This window comes from Hippichthys cyanospilos, chromosome 16 (genome assembly GCF_059441005.1).
Source record: "Hippichthys cyanospilos isolate Australia breed blue-spotted pipefish chromosome 16, RoL_Hcya_1.0, whole genome shotgun sequence".
Lineage (NCBI taxonomy): Eukaryota > Metazoa > Chordata > Actinopteri > Syngnathiformes > Syngnathidae > Hippichthys > Hippichthys cyanospilos.
Window position 1 is genome coordinate 4,476,343 of NC_142384.1, and position 17,352 is coordinate 4,493,694.

The 17,352-nt window shown below is 36.5% G+C and overlaps 1 protein-coding gene across 1 annotated transcript; it reads right to left on the bottom strand.

Annotated features, from left to right (window-relative positions):
• Positions 1–145: 145 nt before the first annotated feature.
• Positions 146–16,269, bottom strand: cln3 (CLN3 lysosomal/endosomal transmembrane protein, battenin). Its single transcript, XM_088436252.1, has 15 exons — positions 16,143–16,269; positions 16,040–16,076; positions 15,260–15,356; positions 13,180–13,269; positions 10,670–10,749; positions 10,364–10,449; positions 9,783–9,855; positions 8,536–8,679; positions 7,206–7,342; positions 6,856–6,908; positions 4,538–4,606; positions 4,354–4,409; positions 3,034–3,127; positions 2,777–2,917; positions 146–309 (listed from the first exon to the last, which is right to left on the bottom strand). Exons 1-15 carry the CDS (start codon positions 16,189–16,191, stop codon positions 193–195), a joined length of 1,323 nt encoding a protein of 440 aa, XP_088292378.1. The 5' UTR covers positions 16,192–16,269; the 3' UTR covers positions 146–192.
• Between the last annotated feature and the right edge of the window lie 1,083 nt (positions 16,270–17,352).

A 17,352-nucleotide genomic window follows, 5' to 3' on the forward strand; every position in this document is an offset into this window, starting at 1 on the left:
TTCCGCTCTACTCGCGAGAAAAAGTTTGCTGTGTTCTTTTTGCTTTGTTTCTTATTAAATGTTCTCAGTTGCCTGAACCTGACAGTAGACATTGTAGTGTTGATCAGATAGTAATATAAAAAAACAACAACAGCATCAACAGTAATTGATTAGCCACCCAAAGGCAACTGGACTTTATTTGAAGAGCATTTATCATAGGGAACAGAAGTATCTGTGGATAGGGAAAGCAGTGGCTGCAGCCAAAGCGATACCAACACTGTCTCCAACGCTGGCAGCAGCCATGGCAAACTCCCTCTCTCTGTCGTTAGTCTACAAAAAAAATAAAATAAGGATGAACATGGCATGCTTAAAGGAAGAAAATGATCAAATACGGACACAATGAGTTATCTTGTACACTATGTAATTAACACTGACTGTTGAGCTTTCTGGAGTCTGGATGTGCGAGAATTTGGTATTCAACATGAACTCTTTCAGTGAGTTATCTGAAAAGGCAACCCCTATTGCCAGCCGATCTCAAGCATTTTGACGCATCTTTCTTGGCCGACAAAATATTGTATTGCATTACGATGTAGACATTGGTGCTGCCATATGAGAGAATGATTCCACTCTTTACCAAGAAAAAGAAATTAAGGTCCTTTCTTGTTTTGTTCTTTAGTAAGCACTGTTTGAAAATAGGTCATTTGAGTGACACCAAGCAATTTTGGACAAGAGGAGAAAGTGAGCTTTTTTGTGAAAAGATGTGTTTCCTGAACAGAAGTGACTCATACAAACATTTTATATATATATATATATATATATATATATATATATATATATATATATATATATATATATATATAATATAAAACTACATTACAGTGCTCAATTGGCATGATAATAAGGGAAGCGCTGACCACGAGTGTCATCTATCCATTCATTAACAAAGATAAAACATAGTTAAGAATTTTTGTCACTGTACAGTACATGACAAATTCTTGTCCATGGCACTGAAAGGGTTAAATGATTTGGCTTATCAGTAGGGAAAGGTTGTACATTGACTCACATGGACAAAATTGCTAGTACCTCATTGTTAACAGGAAAAGATAAAAAGTAATCATAAAAAAATCAAGAAAATTAACAAAGAAAACCAATGAAAATCAGACACTATTTTCAAATTTTGATGCAAATAACCCTAACAGGTCTGGAAATAAACGATGGTACCCTTAACTTACATTTATTTATATATTTTTCGAGGCAATTACTGATGATTTTAGTGACGTTCATTGAAACCTCTGAAACTCTCCACAGCTGCTTTGGCAGCTTTTGGGGCTGGTGTGGATGATCCCAAGGGAAATGCTTTTGTCATGTGAAGTACAATTGTAATAATTTGTCACTTTGATGCATTTGTTTTTTTTTTTCTTTTCATTTTTAGACTAAGCTGTAACCTGTATCACAGATGTAAAAAATAATCACCTGTTGTTGAAAGTAGATTTTTTTTATTTTGTTAATGTTAAAACTGATACAGTTTTAGGTATACTTATACAAGTTTTATCGATAATAATCTTATTTATAATCAGCGTGTCGAGTCGGGGGTGGGGCGGGGCGAAAAGTTTTCTCTTTCCTACGGGAGGGGGGCTTGGCAAAATGTAATTGAGAAGCACTGCATTACAGTAATTATTGTAAGAAAGTATACGGCTGATATAAAAATGCGCATCTGTGCGTCAAAACTCTGCTTAAGTGGCTGACAGATCTATGTTTTTTGAATGGCGTCGAACAATTACAAAATTCAAATGTTTAAGTTAACGTCTATAGGACGCACCCATACCTTTGGCCTTCATTTTGGGGAAAACAAAGTGCTTCTTATAATTGTGGAGCTACGGTAGCTAAATAGCGTCTCTTGTAACAACAAACAGGTTCGTTTGGCTAGCATGAGCATACAGTAAACATATTTTTGATCCATTCTCATTCCATAAGGTTAAGATAATGTTGCCGTGCTAGGTTTCAATGAGGTTTCCATCTCAAAGAGACTTAGAGGCAAGTGTCTTACATGCTAGATTATGCTCACCTTGCAAGGTTAAAAAACTGTATACTTGTGTATGTTGTGATGTTTTGGCTAATGTCATGTCGAGCGCATGTGTGTGTAGTCTTTGTTGGATTTACCTATATTTACACGTCTTTGAAGTTTTAGGATTGGGACGATAACCTATAATTGCTTAAGCCATGACGAATGAAAATGTATCCATGCAAAATGTATTCATGCAATATTGTCAAGTGGCCAAATATTGAGAATATTAATTTGGCCATTTATACATTTCCACAAGAAGACAGACAAGAAGATGTTTACTGAGATACACCGTGTGGTATTGAAATATTTGTGTTACGGTGGCAAGGTTTTATTAAACACATTTCATACACTTATTTATGTGTGCACACACTGTGGTCCAGTTCCCATTAAGCCGCGCTAAACAGGGAATTACTGTACTTTATAGCCTTTTCAGTAACTCAGTTCACAAACTAAGTTCACAAACATTAAAAAAAAAGTGAATGAAATAAAGAATAGATGAGCGTTAACTCTGAAATCATTTATATTAACCTTGATTAAAATATTTCACTATAATTTGTCAAAAGCGGCATGAGTTACTGAAATAGTGTTCAGGGTCATTTGAATACTAAAGACCTAAGCTGAGAATCGTACTTGATAGTGCTTGTTTTCAGTATGATGAGTCCCTGTAGAAAATTGATGCTGTACTTAAGTCCTTGATCGCTACTAAATCAAAAGTAATTCAATTGATCAGACCTCTTTGCTGATGAAGTAGAAGGTGTTAACATATGCAGTTCCACCCAGCAGACCTTCATAGAAGATGATGGCAAATATCAACCAGGCATTGGGCAGGAATTGGTAAGATACTTGCAACGAGAGCAGCACTGCATTCAACAGCTGTGGAGTAAAAAACATTTTTCAAACACATTGTGTGTATGTGTGTGTGTGCATATATATATATATATATATATATATATATATATATATATATATATATATTTTTTTTTTTTTACCTGTAGTACAGCAAGGCCCCAAAGTTTTCTGATCTTCAAACAACAAAGCGAGGATCGAGAGATAAAAACACCACCCTGGTAAATTGTCTGATACCTAATAGGAAAGGAACCACGTTAAAATTGTTACTGAAGAATGTAGACATGTACAATAAATATAAAATACATGGAAACAATACTAAAGTTTAAGAGAACCAAGGATTTTGCATGTGCGTATTTAGGAAATTTTGTTATTCGTTTCAATTCATGTTAAACGGCAGCAAGAATAGAGAATAAGAATTGGTTTGCTTGAGTGTAATAGTTTTTTTTATTTTAATATACATTTTAATGTGGGTCTAATATCATTTTCTTCCTTTATCTCATCTGAATTAGTCTACCTCCCATCCATCTAGGGCTGCTTCCAATCTTTTTAAAATTGATTATTCCATCAAATAAATGAGTAATTGCCATCCAACAATGTTCTTAAGTCGCTTATCCTCACAAGGATCGCGAGCGAGCTAGATCTTATTGCAGCCATCTCCAGGCAGTAGGCAGGATATGCCCTGAATTGGTTGCCAGCCAATAACAGCAGCTAATTGCCCCTCCCCCTTTTCATAACCATCTACTTATTTGTTTTGTCTTCTACACATACAAATCCGACAAAATTTGCCAAAGCTTAGAGCAATCCTTTTATTTGATTAGCAATTTTCACTTCATTTACACTCAACAACCACACCTATGTAATGTTATATGTACATTTCACATGTAATAGTTTTCTTAAAGTCACTTAGATACAATGCTTTAAGAATATTCCCAGAGTTAACTTGAGTGCAGCTGTCTTACTGGCTGTCTATAACTTCCTGTTAATCTTCTGCTGTTACTGCTTCTTCTTAAAGAGTAGAATGGGAATGTTTTGAGTCCACCCGCTCATCCGTTTGTCTATCCGTTTGTCTAACCAACCCACCCTATTCCATTCTATTATACGCCTACCCCATTCTGGTCCATTTTCCAAACCGCTTATCCTCATGAGGGTCGCGGACGTGCTGGAGCATATCCCAGGGATCTTTGAGCAGTAGGCGGGGTACACTTGGATCTGGTTGCCAGTCAGTTATACGGCACACATAGACAAACAACCGTTCACACGTTTACTGTGAATCACTCCTTCGGACAGTTTTTTATGTGTGAATGTAAATGAGCTGATGTTTGTCTCGAATGTCCGTCATTGACTGGTAACCAGTCCGGGCTGTCCCCGTGTCTCGCCTTGAGCTCTACATGACTTGAGACCCTGAACAGGTTTAAGCAGTAAAAAATGGATGGATGGATATTTTAATAAACCTTACTAACCAGCGATACTGCTCCGCATGGGTCAGGAAAAATCTTCGGAAATACAGAAGCTCCATCTGGGGAAAACAGAGCTTACGTTTTGAAGTAAAGCTTGACATAAGTACCTGTCATATTCCTACTGTACGATTACAAATGATTACAAAATGGATAAAAGCCATGAAGCGTGATGCAACCGAGAACTTACCAAGCCCTGGTTAATGAAGTATTCAGCATAATAGACCAATCCCAAAGCACAGACAAATGGCATCAAACCCTGAAAGATTTGTCAGGCAAAGGAGTGGTAGTTATAGTGGTTATAAAACAGCAACACACACCAGTTTACAATATTTTTTTCTTGATGTAAAACAGGGTCCAAGATCATTTCAAAACTGTCCACCTTTTGACCTACAACCGGTCATTTATGTCCTCTACACCAATAAAGATCCCAATACATCCCTGTGCCTATAAGGGATCAAAAATTACCCAAATTACAATGAATGCATTTTATGCTGTCATCCTGAAGAAATGTCTCATTTTGGTTTAAGATTATTTTTATTCCCGTATATTCTGGTCAACGAAAAAAAAAAAATCATGTTTTGTATATTAATTAAGCTGTCAGTATGGAACCAGTTTCTTATTCACCAAACCTATGCTTGATAAATGTGGTTTTCGTCTCTTGTCTTTGACTGTGAAAAATATCTGCCTTCAAGAAACAAAGGACCTGGACATGTCCACAAACTACGTAATTATTGGCTTCAAGACTCTTGTACACTTTGAGCATCTCGTGTACGAAAACACAGGCCGAGAAGTTCCGACTACTGAAGAGAGAGTGAGACTGGAATCCATACACTGCATGGGTTCTAGTACCAGTCCTCTCGAGAGGGGTTTGTACTCTTTTTCCACTCTGGAGTTGAATACGCGGAAAGGCTCAGAGCAAGTGTGGGCATACTTAGCCCCCCTTCGGCATGGCGCCTGCATGTTGGGGTTCACCTCAATGAATGAAAAGGTAGCTCATGGGGCTAGGGTTAGCAGAGGGTATTGATTGTCAAATGAACAGTTCAGAGATGTGCCCGTAAGGTGGTCGTGCCTGTCATGGCAACAATCCCCAGACATTAGCGATAGAGGATGCCGCCAAGCTAAAAAAAAAAAAAAAGACTGCTATTCTCCTCTTTCGCGTGTGGGATTCCAGAGGCAACTGAGAGGTACGATGAGCTGTAGGTAAGATCGGGCCTAAAAAATCCAGCCCGACCTGACCCAGGCCCACGGTATTAAAGCCCAACCCAGCCCGAGCCCGACCAATGACTGTATTTTCCGCACTGTAAGGCGCACCTAAAAGCCTTATTTTTTTTTAAAAAAGCTGATGGTGCGCCTTATAATCAGGTGCGCCTTATATATGGATCAATACTGAGAATGGGATTTGTAGATTGGGAATGAACTGATAAAGTAAGCTTTACCTGTTTCTTTTGTGTGTTTACATTGAACAAGGTTGGTCATATTGACTGAGTTATTATGCTATTGAGAGTTTAGAGTTATTATTTGAGTTATTGTTATTACTTTGAGTATTACTATTTTGTGATTGAAAAAGTTTTAAAATATGTCATTAACTGAGTGTGCGCCTTATAATCCGGTGCGCCTTATATATGGAAAAAGTTTTAAAATATCTCATTAATTGAGGGTGCGCCTTATAGTGCGGAAAATACGGTAACTTGATTTGCAGGCCCAAGCCCGAAGCAAACCCGAAATTTCATATTTTATTTGTGAAGACTCGGGAGGAAGAGGTGATTTATGATAACAAATTAAAGGCTTTTGTAACGAAATCTAAGTTTAACAAGACTGTGTAAACATTTACATCTTTTATATTTCTGTATCTGCAGAGGTTACATTAACCGACAATTCTCCATCATTAATGGAATTTTTTTAAGAGTTGACGGGGAAAAATTTAAGGCCGTCCGTCATTGGTGCGCACTTGCTTAATCACGCAGAGAAATACTGCAGCCCACTAATTTTTTTGCTCTCTTATGAAAGCAAAGTGCCACATTGACTACATTCAGCGAAGCCAACGCAAATTTCTGTAGCATTTTCAATGATCAATTTGAAGCTTTTCCATACCTCACTCTTCCCGGTGTGTGTTTGCCTTTTAAGTTCCCCTGTCTTTAGTTTATCCTTGACTTCAGGGATACCAGGTCAAAATAGATGCAGACTTGTGGAGGGAAGATTATTAAGAGGTCGGCGTTCATGTGCGCAGAACATGCTCTGGCTCTGCGGCTGGTATAGTAGTTAAACAGCAATTACATTACAGCACCTTCTCTGTTTTATCCAAATTATTTATTTTATAACAAATTCCTTAGTTTAGTATCCACATTCCACACATCGTTTTAGTATACATTTTTTTAACATATATTTATTAAAAAAAAGTCAGCGAGATAGAAGCTCGGCCCGACCCGAACGTAATGAATGACATTTTAGGCCCGACCTGTACCATGAGCATGTAAAATGTGTATTTATGTGATTTATGTGACTTACTTTCAAGACGTGCAATTTTTCTGTGAGAGTGAGCAATCCAGATCTCCTGTCCTCTGAGAAAAATAAAAAACATGGTGTTTATAACCCAGTCATAAATACGTTTTATCCTTTCCGTGTCATCTGTCTCAATGGGCAACTGCAGTGTGCAGCTCTCCTTTTTGCTCATTTTGCTCCTGCAGCAAACGTCCACGGGTAACATGGATAACAAGTTAACATACGCTTCTTTCACGGAGCAAAATTATGTAAAATTATGAACCCAACAGCGGCTGATCAATTTTCAGAACATATAAATACTGCCCAAAACATTGTATTTTTTTTTCTTTATTCATTTATGTAAACTGAGTTTGTACCTTGGCTGCATAGTTCTTGTTCCTCTTGAGATTCATCCATTAGCCGTTGTCTCTCCTCCGTATTCTCAATGACATTATGCATTTCGTTGTGCTTCCACTGAGGAAATGAAGGTGGTGGGACCAAGAGAAAAAAATAGCTAGAAAAAACAAACAAACAACACACCATTACCTAAATAATAATTATTGGTGCGACGAATGAAAAATTGACGGTTCGCATCGTATCATAAATTTGAGTCATGGATCAGAGAGCGAGAAAGAACGAAAGCTGAAAAGATCATGCATTCATTTATTTAATGAAACGTGTGCCCGTAAAGATACCCAGTCCATGTATGAATTAAGGTATCTAGCCTTATATTTAAAGTGACTCTGAAGTGCAAAATAAAAACACAAACTGTGAAACACTTGTACTTCTACATTCCAGAAAACTCATTCACATTTCAGAAAACAAAGTCATAAAATACAAAACAAGTTACAACTACGACGAAGCGGAAAGAGAATGGACCACATTGCTGATTGACAAGAAGAGACCAGAAGTGTTAGCGTAACTGAGAATGTTTTGTTTTTAGCTGCTGCATACGGAGCACAGTTCACGTCTCTTGAGACGCTTCTTGTTCCTCAAAACGTTCAAAGCGACAACAAAGTTGATTTCACGCCTTCATATTACAGAGGGTCTCAGTTGTCGGAAACGTGCATCAAGGTGTGAGGATCGAGCATCGTGGAGCTACCGTAGGCTAATTTAAACTGAGGGATGTTTGGAATTATCAGCACCTCGGTAATGACGTATGAAAACCTTTAATCCAGGTTTGTGCCATCCCTTGATTATTTTCGTTTGAATATACATGTTTTGTTGAGTGTCTCTTTGCGCAATAATTGAGAATTGATCGAGCGGGTTAGAATTTCATTGTATGGTACAACTATAAATATAAATCCCTTGAATCTTGACACCTAAGTATGAAATAGATCAACAACGACTAAATAGAGTTTTATTTAGCAGGAAGGCGGCAGAGATACAGTATTTATCATGGCTTGAACATGATTGGGACCCGTGATAGGGAAAAGCCACTTTCCATGCTTACACAATCACCAGATCGGTGACAGTCAAACTCCATCAGTTAACAGCAGAGTGAAACGTTGCATTTATAACTGCATTTGTAGCCGTGTGGCTTTCGTGGATCACGCAAGTGTGCAGAAAGCGACAAGACTGCTTTCAATGAGGCCGGTTGAATTTCCTTCATTGTTTGTTTTTGTGCATCCACCATATCCTTACACCTACCCTGCTTTTAAGTAATCAGATATTCAAATTGTAAAACGTGGTTATTTTCTTACTTACCTAATCAGCATGCTGAATGGGATGGTCAGCATGATTAAAAGTGTAACCTGGGGTGAAAGACCGGCTTGAGTCAGGCCTGAATAAAGGAAGGCTCCCAAAAGACCAGCCCCACCAGTCCCTGAGCCCCAGGCCCCAAGTACATCCCTGCAACAGTGGCAAAACAGTCATTTCTGTGGTTGTTGTTTAAAAAAATGAATAAAATCACAATTACTTATTAAAGTAATGTAGCTTGGTCCAATGTAGAAATCGCATCCAATACAGCGGAATACCTCATTTTTGTACAATCGCATAATCACAATTTTTAACACTTTGAATTGAAATTATTTTCAGTCTCTGACCGCCTGAAATACAAGATGGAAATCAACCAACGGTTTTGCAAGACCTTAATTACAGTACTCATGATTTGTTCCTTTTGTTTGTGTGTGTGTACACTTGCGATGTTCTCAGACTGTTTCTATTAGTGGTATGTACTTTGTTATACATTTCTATATTCACATCCATAATTATGTATCTTGAGAGCATTTTACTGAGAATTTCTGCTAACACTAGAATTTGTCAAGGGAAACAAATGTCATATTCTTCAATGACCAAGTCAGTCACCTGATTCCAACACAATGCAGTGTTTCCATTTACTGATGACAAGACTAAAAATTAAACAGGAAGTAGAGGTAAGAATTATGTGATGGTAATAGGTTTTGGCTTTCAGCATATACAAAGAAACTTCAACAAATTGTTGAATGTTACGGTCATTTTCACAAAATCAACTATTGACAATTCCCAAAGAAGCATTCTCCATTGGCAAAAAAAAAGACAAAAACAGGTTAGAACCAGAAAATCGGTAAAATGAATCATCCCTTTTGAAATAAACTGATTACAGACGTATCTTTAAAGGAAACAAGAGGAATATATTTGGAGGAAATGGGACATTTACAGTACATTGTACAGTGTTTTTAAAACAGAGTAAGTTACTTTGAAAATACTGTAAATACGGTATATACTGTATATATATATATATATATATATATATATATATATATATATATATATATATATATATATATATATATATATATATATATATATATTATATATATATATATATATAATATATAATATATATATATATATATATATATATATATATATATATATATATATATATATATATATATATATATACACACACACACACACACACACACACACACACACTAAATAATTTTAATATATTGTCAGAAGATATATACCTGCTATAGTAGACAGTGAGGGAAAGGAAGGATAACTCTCCAAATCCTGAGCTTGTACTGGCAAGAATCACACCTAGAAGTGTATAGTAATGAAACAATAATAGTGCACAGTTAGGTCTTGGGGAGGTTTAGGTGACAGACAGTCTTAAAGAAGCAAAAGATCATTGACATCAGTACAATTTTTGTTTAAAATTACAGGGGTCCTTGGTTTATCATGGCGTTCACCTGCATCATTTTGTTGTTAAAATGTTCCAATTAATGAGTTTGTGCCTTTTCCTGAGTGCAAGCACACTCCAAAGAGTAAAGGTGTTGAATTGTTCACTAGTTTCTAACAATTTACATACTCCATAAATGTTTTTCAAACAGATATTTACTGTGAATATGACTTTACGACGAGCAAATTTTAGAAATGTTAGATGACATAAATTTTGATTATTCCCAATTTTGAGGTATTACAGTAGGTGTTGTAAGAATGAACTTTCATTGTAAACCGATGACCCCCTACGCAGAAAAAAGTGTATTTGATTTATATCTGCGGTCATCATGGAATAGGCACAGTAAAACTGCTAGAGTACCATTACCTAATATGCTCATCCAAACAGTGGAAGAGAAGGAAACGACAAGGAAACTTGCTGCAGCCATAAAAATACAGAAGCATGTTCGAAATCTGTAATGAAAACCAACATTTAGACACCAGATTATAAAAATAACAAGGGAATACTTGTTTTTGCTTGCATTTAACACAAACTGAAGATTAGAGTACGTGCTGCTTGTAATAGTTCATTTGCTGCAATGTTGTACAGTAATTCCTTGTTTTTCGCAGTCGGTGGGGACCGAATTGCGTATTATCGACAGGACTTCAAGGTGCAAAATGTTTTTTTCATTACCCATATGGCACTTTGTGGATAACAAGCGGAGCAGACAGCTTAATGATGAGGGTCGGCAGTATGTCAGCTAATAATACAGCCTGGAATGAAAACAAAAAATTGAAAATTACAATCAGCATGATTAGCTGGACATTTTACAGCACAATATGTTTCACAAAATGGACTGTGCAGCACGAATGTAAACCACGGTAAATTTGATACAATGGATCATCTGCACCAAGTGGTGCGACATTTCCGGTAAAATCTCAGAAGGCACCATAAGGCTGCAGAGCAGCAGAGGCCATGGGTTGTTGACATTAGTAAGGATATACTGGTAAATCAGGCGTCAACCCCGCCACGGCACTGTTTATTACTACAAAAACTCCCAGAGCAGTCCTTTTGACACTTCTCAAGCCTTGATGTGTTTGTTCCTGGCCTGTTGACCATGCCTAATTCCGTATGTAATCTATTATGCCTATGCTACCATTTTATTGCATTAAAATACATAAAACAATATTTGAGCTATTGTCCCTGCGCTGCTAGGATGGCACCGTCTACTTTCCAATCAAGCACTTTCAAGTGGCATCAACAGCGGTGTAGTGGAGGGTATACGGCGGTATACGGCCTGTACCCACCTTATTTAGAGTATTACATATACCCACTTCGAACTTCCTCTGATGCACACCTTTCAGTTATGTCCACCTGCCTGATAGCCTCTTTTCCCCTCAAGAATGCCTCCACCACTCACCATTCAAGGAAGATTGATCTGTCAGCCACATAAGCTGAGTTTTGACGGATAGATGTGCATTTTGTATTGTCCGTACTCTTACAATTATTACTGTAACGGGACGAGCTAGAAGAGCGGAATGTCAGTTTGCTGCTTGCATCAAGTGCCTGTTGCAGCTAACAACAGCTCGTAATAGCTCAGGTGCTATGTATGGCATTATTTTCAATAAAAGAAGCAGGCAGACTTAACCAACGCCCGAGTCCATCCTTCACACACAGAAATACAGTATTACTAAAATGGAGAGGATCATGTAAAAGTTATGATGTCTCTAGCTGATTCAATTAAGAGTGCATTGGTTAAAAAACACGGAAAGGTAATCTATTTGACTCGTTTATTAATTGCGGTCTTTTGGCATATACACACTAGGGCTGCACAATAAGTGGAATTTTAATCGCGATCACAATATTGGCTGTCACCATTAATTAAGCTCATCCTTGGCAAGATTAATATTTAAAAAGTCAAGCACTTTTTTTGATTACAAGTCAAATCAAGCACTTTGTCATCCTACCACCAGGGTTCAATGTTTCCCACATGTTTGCATGACAAAAGAGTCTGCTTTTCTCACCCTAAAAACTTGAATAAATTCGGTCTGAAATGACCGAAAATGACATTTTGACTGCTAATTGATTAAAATTTTCTTAAAACGAACTAATGTGCTTGGTTCAAAGTAGGTTTTTTTTTTCATTGGTTTACAAACAGCAAGTAAGTTAGCTGTGTTGCCCTGTGTGCCAAATTTTTGCCATGTCTTGGGGGGTGGGGGGATTTGTTTTCATTATTAACCGAATAAGATTCAAGTATCAATGACAATCTCTGTAATAATGAAATATTTTAATACGGAAAGCTCGTCAGTTTTTGTGAAAGGAATCATATATTAAGTTGTAATCATTATGTGCTTATTTCTTGTCTAGAATAGTGTGCATAGCTATCCCGGTATGCGGTGCTAGTTGATCTCGCCCCAGTCCTTAGATAAAGCTGTTGATGCAGGAAAGTGTGAGCTGGGACCTTGGCCCAGCTGTTGGTGGCGCCCGACTGGCTTGTAATGTGCGACTGGTAACGTGTGACTGGTCTTGTAATGTGCAATGCTTTGCTGAATGAATAAAAATCAGGCAGGGGCGCTTGGGTAGTTGAATTTGTAGTTGAGTTTGTTCGCCCAAGCTTCTTCTCTCTACCATGGTATAGAAAAGTCAATCTTGGCTGGTCTGAGTTACTCTTTTTGCTGCTTAGCAGCTGGGCTTGTCCTAGTCTTCTTTTAGAGATTTCTCTGACAGTTTTGCAGCATTTGTAATGTGTGAAAATTGAGCATTTCGCGTGGCGGAAAGGTTATACTGTAGCTGCCCTACAACAACTAATTTCATTTGCAACCTGAATACTGGTGTGCAAAACCACTGCCACTACCCATTAAAAAAAAAAAAAAAAAATCTGATGTTGGGATACATTTTGTAAAATACATAAATGAAGCTAGGTTTGGATGTTTTTTGTTTTTGCATTCCCAATACATTTTCGAGTTATCGGTTTGCTTATTGGAAGATCCTCAAAATCAGACGGCTTGGACTCAGACCCGAAAATGTAATCAGGACATGTCTACCTGAAACGTGTCCTAAATTGATTTCTTAAAAACATTACTTGATATGTCATTTTAGTCACTTTTTCTAGACCTGCTCAAAATGCCACAAATTCAAAAATAAATAACAAAACAAAATTGGATCTTACGTTGAGCCTGTGTGAATGAATAAATTCCACTTACCGCTGTTGAGACAGAATTGCAGTCATAGCGACTGCTGTTGCCAGTCTTCGCATCTTCATATTCCACCACCAGTGGACTTACAGATGGCTTCTGTAAAGTAACAAGTTAAACGTGAACCACAAACTTTAACAATGTTTTTCCAAAACAGGCTGAAACATTGTGGCAGTTGGCAATGTAAATGCTCTTCGTTTGTTTGCCTTAAAATGGCGCTGTTGTGTTGGATGTGGCAAAGTGAATTAAACTTATTTAAGTTTGATTTTCATTTTTCTTTTGAGTTTGAATCAGCTAGATATCATTTCTAAGTCCACTGGAGTAATAGTAGTTATTTGTTGACGTTTTTTTTTAAACTAGTAGGATTCTTTGAGTATACAGTATTTAAGGTCGCAAAAAATACCTCCGGGGTAAGGTCATTCATGCTCTCGCTGTCATGAAGTTGGACACGACGGCATGCTATTTATTTTTGAAGACCTATAACGAGTGTATATGTAAATAAAAGTGTTTTCCAGCTTTGTCTGTAGCAGCCCAGAGATTCAAGAGATTTATTGTCATATGTATAGTTGTAACATACAATGACATTCTTATTCTGTTCCCTTTCCCGAGCAGCAGACAACATTCCATAATCGAGCAATAAATACAATAAATAATAATAATAGTATATATAATAATAATAATAATAATAATAGTATATATAATAATAATATTTTTTTAATCGCAATAAACAAAAAACAGAAAATGGTGCTAATGATGTAGTGCAGAATCTCATGTAGTGCAAAATTTTAGTGCAAGACAACAAATATTGGTTAAAAGGTTTGATTTATTCAAAATAAATCATGTCAGAAATGTTTGAACAATAATGTATACTGTTTTTTAATTTGTTTTAATTTAAAATGAACATTTATAGCTTGTGTAGACAAAAAACATCCATTATTTGCTGAAAAGCCACTATGAGGCAGTTAGTAATTGTAAACGTTCTATAAACCACCCATTCAGCATTCGTCCCAAACTTAGTTCATGATTTAGCTTATTTTCAAATTGGCCATTTTGAAAATGAAGGATTAATTAAATTAATTAGATTTATTGCCCTGCCCTAATTAGTATCACCAAATTATTTCTAATTGACAAGATCCACAATTATCACATAAATGTTTGTTTGTTTCTCTATCCATCCATTTTTTTTTTTAGCAGCTTATCCTCACTAGGGTCACTGGCTTGCTGGCACCTATCACGGCCATTTTCAGGGTGTAGGCGGGGGATGCCCTGAACCGGTTGCAGGGCACACAAAGACCAACAACATTCACCCACTCAATATCACCTAAGGAAAATTTTGTGTGTCCAATATGCCTGCCATGCATGTTTTTGGAATGTGGGAGGAGACCAGAATGCCCAGAGAAGACCCACAGAGGCACAGGGAGAACATGCAAACTCTACACAGGAAGTCCAGGGCGAGCTGGAATTGGAACCCGAGATCTGTGAACTGTGAGGCAGATGTGTTAACCAATCTTCCAGCGCGTCATTCTGTTTGTTTGTTTTTTAACTTTTTTGTTCCAATTGATTCTTCAAAATCACATACATTTCATTAGTATTTATTTGGTACAGGGGTTGTTGACCTTATGACTTGGGTCAAACGTTTTGGATATACTTCAGATGAACTTCTCAACATAGTTAACAGAAATTTGGGCCCAAACCTCCAGATAGAACTGGTGTAACTGAGCAAACTACAAATGAATAAAAACTGGACTTTTCTTCCCCATAAACTGATGAAAAGAATTAACCCCAAAGATGATGATACCTTCTTGAAGGTCTACAGAAACCTGTTACTGTTTAGAGGATGAAATTTTAAGTTAAACAGTGGCTAAAAAACATCGAACATTAACATATTTGTTAATTATTTCATGATCCATTTTTTGTTCATTTATTTAATTTTGACAACTAGTTGAAGCAATAACTTCGAAGCAACAACTGGATGTGGCAAACCTACTGACAAATGTATTGTTAAGAGGTATGTCTCAAGATTTTTGTTCATACAATATACCTTTGTTATTTTGCGAACACTTCAGACGTAATAAAAATATTGACATACAAATATGGTGGCGTTTTCAGATTCTTCTTTTGTAAGGATGTCTTGAGCAGCACTGAGCATAACCACGTATGCAAAATTGTTGCATAAGCCAATGATCCTGCAAAGACAAACAAAGAAAACATGGGTGACATTCACATGACATATTGACATTTTTTTTCATTTTATACACACACACACATATGTATATATATATATATATATATATATATATATATATATATATATATATATATATATATATATATATATATATATATATATATATAAGCAGAGAGAGAAAGCGAGAGAGAGAGAGAGGTAATACTTATTCAAGTATAAGTATATATATATATATATATATATATATACACAGTATATATATATATATATATATATATATATATATATATATATATATATATATATATATATATATAAGCAGAGAGAGAAAGCGAGAGAGGTAAAACTTATTCAATCCACCGTTTAATTTTGTTTTGCATTTAAAATGTCAGCGTATAATTACTAGTCCATTTCAGTACTTACATTTAAATTGGACGGATACGTATGTATGCAGTGACAAATATTAGGATGCAAAGCAAACGCCTTAATGAAAACTTTGCACCTTGGAGAGAATTATCGTCACATGTAATAATAAGAGAACAGAAATTGAACAACGAATACAACTATGAAAGAACCTGTACGGGTTGCGTATTGTTTTGCATATCAATTTGTTGGATGGAAAAGTAAAATCGATTCAGTTGACAGCAGGTTAGGACTCAAGATGTCATAATCCACACTCACCAAAAACCGCTCCAATTGCGCCATAGTTTAAACCGATCTGTAAAGAAGAGATGAGAAAAAGCATTAGAAAACAATATATACCGAGAAGGAATTTTTGACTTACCATTCAATCTTAGTTGTTGAACAGGATCTGTGTTAAGAGGCCTCTCCATTTACAATTTTAGTAAACATCCGTAATGCCACACTGAACGCCTGCTCATAGCAAGATCACGTGACCCAATGACACAAACACATTCTCAATCTGTCAGCTGATTGAGCTGGCCTATCGGTGGAATATGTACGGTTGCAAATCTGCCATGTTGGATGTGGCACATCCGCATATGAACAAAACATAAAGATCTCGGTGTTTTTTTTCTCCGTCACGTTAGGTTTTTGTGCTGTAGGATTCCCCTTTTTCTCAAAAGTACGAAATTACATAAAATACACTGATGAAGTGGTTGCGCCCATGTATACAATGGATTGGCTGCAATCATCCGCGTGACTTTTGCTTACAGTCCTGTCGCGGCACAGGAATCACATTACGTGGGCACTTATGTGCGGCTCCGTAGCTACTCGTTCGAACCACCAGGGGACGCTACTTGTACCTCAAAAATGTACAAGCAAGTTTGAAGACGAGACACAGTGTTCAAAGTTGTTTGGTTTTTGTTTTTCGAAAACAAACAAAAAAAAACCATGAACCCATCTTCTATTCAATGGTTCTGTCTAGCTACTGCTACAGGTACAAAGCAACCTACATGCATACATACACGTAGTGTGTGTGTGTTTGTGTGTGTTTGTGTGTGTTTGTGTGTACGCGTGTGTGTAATTTTACCAACGCAATAATGTTAATATTCGTGATATCTCACAAAAACCACTGCCACAACTTTTTATTTTTAACACGTTCAAACCCAATTACATATTTTTAGGGTTTTTTTTTCCCATTGATTCGATACCAGGTACTTTTTTTTGTACTTTTTTCTGTTTGGCCAAAGGAGTGTGTAAGAATGGCCGGCACTAAATCGAGTACTAAAGTAATCGAGTACTTTAGTAGGTATGAAGTACAAAAGATCAATTACCTGTTTACTTTAGTACTACAATGCTTAAAGTAATCACTTCAGTTCTTTTACAGTAGTGTGTAAAGTAACGAACTTCTTAAGTAACTTATTCGTTAAGTACTACTGTCTTAAAGTTCTCAATGCTTAGTACATATAACCTAAAGTAACCGATTACCTTAGTACCTAATTGCCTACATGACTACTTAAATACCTAAAGTAATAAAGTAATAAACCACATCATTAAATTACTTCTGTCTTAAAGTATTTATTTAGTACATA